General features: G+C 43.3%; 1 protein-coding gene across 1 annotated transcript; it reads left to right on the forward strand.

Annotated features, from left to right (window-relative positions):
* Window positions 1-746: 746 nt before the first annotated feature.
* On the forward strand, window positions 747-3,657 carry LOC109885908 (ictacalcin-like). Its single transcript, XM_031837424.1, has 3 exons — window positions 747-928; window positions 2,821-2,963; window positions 3,219-3,657. The coding sequence occupies exons 2-3, from the start codon at window positions 2,826-2,828 to the stop codon at window positions 3,357-3,359; spliced, it is 279 nt and encodes a 92-aa protein (XP_031693284.1). The 5' UTR covers window positions 747-928; window positions 2,821-2,825; the 3' UTR covers window positions 3,360-3,657.

The following is a 3,657-nucleotide window of genomic DNA, read 5'->3' on the forward strand; positions in this document are numbered from 1 at the left end:
GAAGCTTGGCCAGTTTGGATCAGTTTCTCCGGTTTGGAGAAGCTTGGCCAGCTTGGATCAGTTTTGCCAGTTTGGAGAAGCTTGGCCAGTTCGGAGAAGTTTTTCCGGTTTGTAGAAGCTTGAACAGTTTGGAGAAGCTTGGCCAGTTTGGAGAAGCTTGGCCAGTTTGGAGAAGTTTTTCTGGTTTGGAGAAGCTTGACCAGTTTGGAGAAGCTTGGCCAGTTTGGAGAAGCTTGGACAGTTTGGAGAAGCTTGGCCAGTTTGGAGAAGCTTGGCCAGCTTGGAGAAGCTTTTCCAGTTATGAGAAGCTTGGCCAGTTTGGAGAAGCTTGGCCAGTTTGGAGAAGTTTTTCCAGTTTGGAGAAGCTTGGCCAGTTTGGATATGTTTTCCCGGTTTGGAGAAGCTTAGCGAGTTTCGAGAAGTTTTTCCGGTTTGGAGAAGCTTGACCACTTTGGAGAAGTTTTGCCAGTTTGGAGAAGTTTTGCCAGTTTGGAGAAGCTTGGTCAGTTTGGAGAACGCTGCAGTGTTACTACATTCTTCTTAACTGAAAAGTAGTTTGATGAATAACTACAGTCAGAATAAGAGGTATTCACTCTCTTTCAAAGACATTAGACATATGCAGGGATTTCTCCTTTCTGTATGTTTTCTGTTATTGTTTGGTTACTATGGTGATACAGTCATGTGAAGTAATCATTAACTTTAGAAAATCTAATATAATAAAATATAATTTGTTCAGTAACTAGTTCACATGAAGAAGAGAACAGAACATTGCAGTTTCCATTTCCATCAGATCAAGAGGGACAGGGAGAGGAAAGGGGAGGGGAGAGTGGGGTGTGGTAATCAATGTTTAAAACCAACAGCCCATCCCTCTCTTCCTCACTCTCTCTCTCTCTCTTTCTCTGACTGTCCAACTCCTCGCACAACTTCGGTGAGTGAAAACTAAACCTAGTAAAACATGTACCTGAGTGCCTCGCTGATAAAATGCTTCAGTTTGTTTTAGCTGTGTGTGTCTCTGATATGTTAGATGTGCCAAATTATACATTCTCAATGGGGGGATTGTAACATTTATTTGCAATTGTGTGTAGTTTAATGTTTTATACTTGACTGCAAAAGTATGAATGACTTCAGGATATGCTTTGCAACAGTTAGTAAGCTCCTGTCTACACTGTTTGTGCTCTTGAGCCGAGCTCTGCGGAGGGCGTAACTCTGTCTGCCTTTCCATTCAAACATGTGTGGGTGCTACTCAGAGCACTACGCAGTTTAAATGAAAGAATCTCTCTTCTCTTCCTCCTCCTCCCCTCTCTCTCTTCCTCCCTCAATCCTTCCATAGTGCAGAACACTACCTCTTTCTATCCTCCACCCCCCCCCCTCTCTCTCTCTCTCTCTCTTTCCTTCACTCTGTCATTACCATAAACTCTCTCTCCCCTCACTCTGACCATTCTGTGAGTAGAGTGTGTTTCTAGTTATCAGATGGGCAGTCAGGGGGGGGGGGGGGGGTTAAGAAGGTGTGTCTCATTGGATGCCTGCTGGTCCTGGGGCAGCAGACAGTGACTCAGAGAGAGATCAGTGGAGTCCACCACAGTGACTGGGATTGTTCCTTACAACTATAATGTTGTGCTTACCATGTTCATACTGTATGGTTGCTTCAACGTCCTTATTTGACCGCACTTACTGCAAGTCACACTGGAGAGGAGGGTCAGATAAATGAGGGATTTACTTTACAGAAGCTTCCTTAAACTCAAGAACTAGACTATGGGTAGGCAGAGAAAGAGAGAATAGAGCGAGCCACCTCCCTATATAGTGGTGAGATATGTGAAGGGACAGAGTGAAGAGACACACCTTAACCTAACTAGATAGAAAGAGGGTGGAGACAGGTGAGGGGAGGGGGAGGTGCTGGGATTTCTATGTTATCGTTTGCCTGAAATTACCAACGCGGCTTTCAGCCTGCCCACCAATGTCCTCCCATCTGTCTTTTTGTCTATGTGTCTGTCCCTCTCTCTCTATCTTTCTCTTTATATATATATACTTTCTATCTTTCTCTCCTTAAAATCCCCCAGAGTTAATGAGGGAGACATGCAAGGGCGTTGGCTAGAGCCATGTCTGTTTGTGTTTAAACAACTCAGCCCCCTCTTCTCTTCCTTTCTCCACTCCATATCCGCCTCTCTCTCTTACCTCTCTCCGCCTCTCTCCCTCTCTAATTGCCTCTGTTGCGTTGCTCTCCATCTCTCCTCCCCCTCTCTTCCTCTTCCTCCCTTTGTGGTAGAGATGTAGAACTTGTTTGCAGTAGTGGGGTGTGGTGTGTGTGCAGTTAAGTCTTTGCTGCGTGTGCAACAAGCGTTAATATTCTTTAAACCCTCTATTCAACCTGAACCTTATGTTTAAACATGATTAAACCAAAGCCAACATGACTTTATTTCTTGGAATGGTGATCCGGATGTAAGATAAAAATAGATTCGAATTGGATTATTCAGTCAACAATAAGACATTTACCCCTTTAACTTATTTTCTGGGATTTCACATTTCAAAAAGTCAAATAAATTAATCAAATATGTCATATAATGTTGATAATATTAGATGTATTATACTGTGAATACAGAGTAAGCAAACATTCCTCTCTCTGTGCGTGGACATCATGTCCACCAGCATCCTGCTATCATAATAAAACACTGATAATACTGCAAATTAATAACCTATACTTGTACCTCTCTCTCTCTCTCTCTCTCTCTCTCTCTCTCTCTCCTCTCTCTCTCTCTCTCTCTCTCTCTCTCTCTCTCTCTCTCTCTCTCTCTCTCTCTCTCTCTCTGTGTGTGTGTGTTGTAGTCACCATGTCACAGGTCCAGCAGGCTATGGCATTGCTCATCTCAGCCTTCCACAAGTACTCTGGCAAGGAGGGCGACAAGACGACCCTGAGCAAGGGAGAACTCAAAGATCTGCTCAATGCTGAGCTTGGAGAGATCATGGGGGTGAGTGGATCCTAGGAACAGTTCAGTTCAATCATGCTTTATTAGCAGCACGACCAAATACAATACTGCTAAAGACAGACACTATTGAAATATTGAATTGCTTGGAACATCACAAACACATGACCCGCCTCATCCAATAGAATAACTTAATCTCTCACACCTTTATAAACAAATAACAACTGTGTGGATTCTAGTTTTAACTTCTGAAATCAAAGTCTCACTATTACCTCTCTCTCTCTCTGATCATTATAACAGAAAAACACTGACCAGGCAAAGGTTGACAAGATCTTCAAAGATCTGGACGCTAACTCAGATGGCAGTGTGGACTTCCAGGAGTACGTCACACTGGTGGCCTGCCTCACCATGATGTGCAATGAGTTCTTCACCAAGAAGTGAAACAGCTCCCCCTGCCCACTCTCCACAGAACAGCAGCTCTTGCTCCATGAGTGAATTCATGATAAGTTTAGCAAGATCCTCAATGCAGGTTCAGAGGGACAGAGATGTAGGTTTACACACATACACAGAAAAAGGGTTGGGTTGATTATACACACCACACATAGACAGACAGGTGAAGGACACAGACACTGACCTGTACACATACAGACATATAGGCTACTATCTCATGAGATGGAGAGGAAGCTCTTTGGTTTGTTTAAAATGAAAAATGAAATAAACTATTTTAATATGTTTGGAA

Source organism: Oncorhynchus kisutch, linkage group LG2 (assembly GCF_002021735.2).
Source record: "Oncorhynchus kisutch isolate 150728-3 linkage group LG2, Okis_V2, whole genome shotgun sequence".
Classification (NCBI taxonomy): domain Eukaryota; kingdom Metazoa; phylum Chordata; class Actinopteri; order Salmoniformes; family Salmonidae; genus Oncorhynchus; species Oncorhynchus kisutch.

Excerpts from the sequence above, each read along its gene's own strand:
- LOC109885908 (XM_031837424.1), top strand. The coding sequence starts at position 2,826 with ATGTCACAGGTCCAGCAGGCTATGGCATTGCTCATCTCAGCCTTCCAC. Across the intron at positions 2,964-3,218 it reads AGCTTGGAGAGATCATGGGG|AAAAACACTGACCAGGCAAA; the intron begins GTGAGTGGATCC and ends TCATTATAACAG.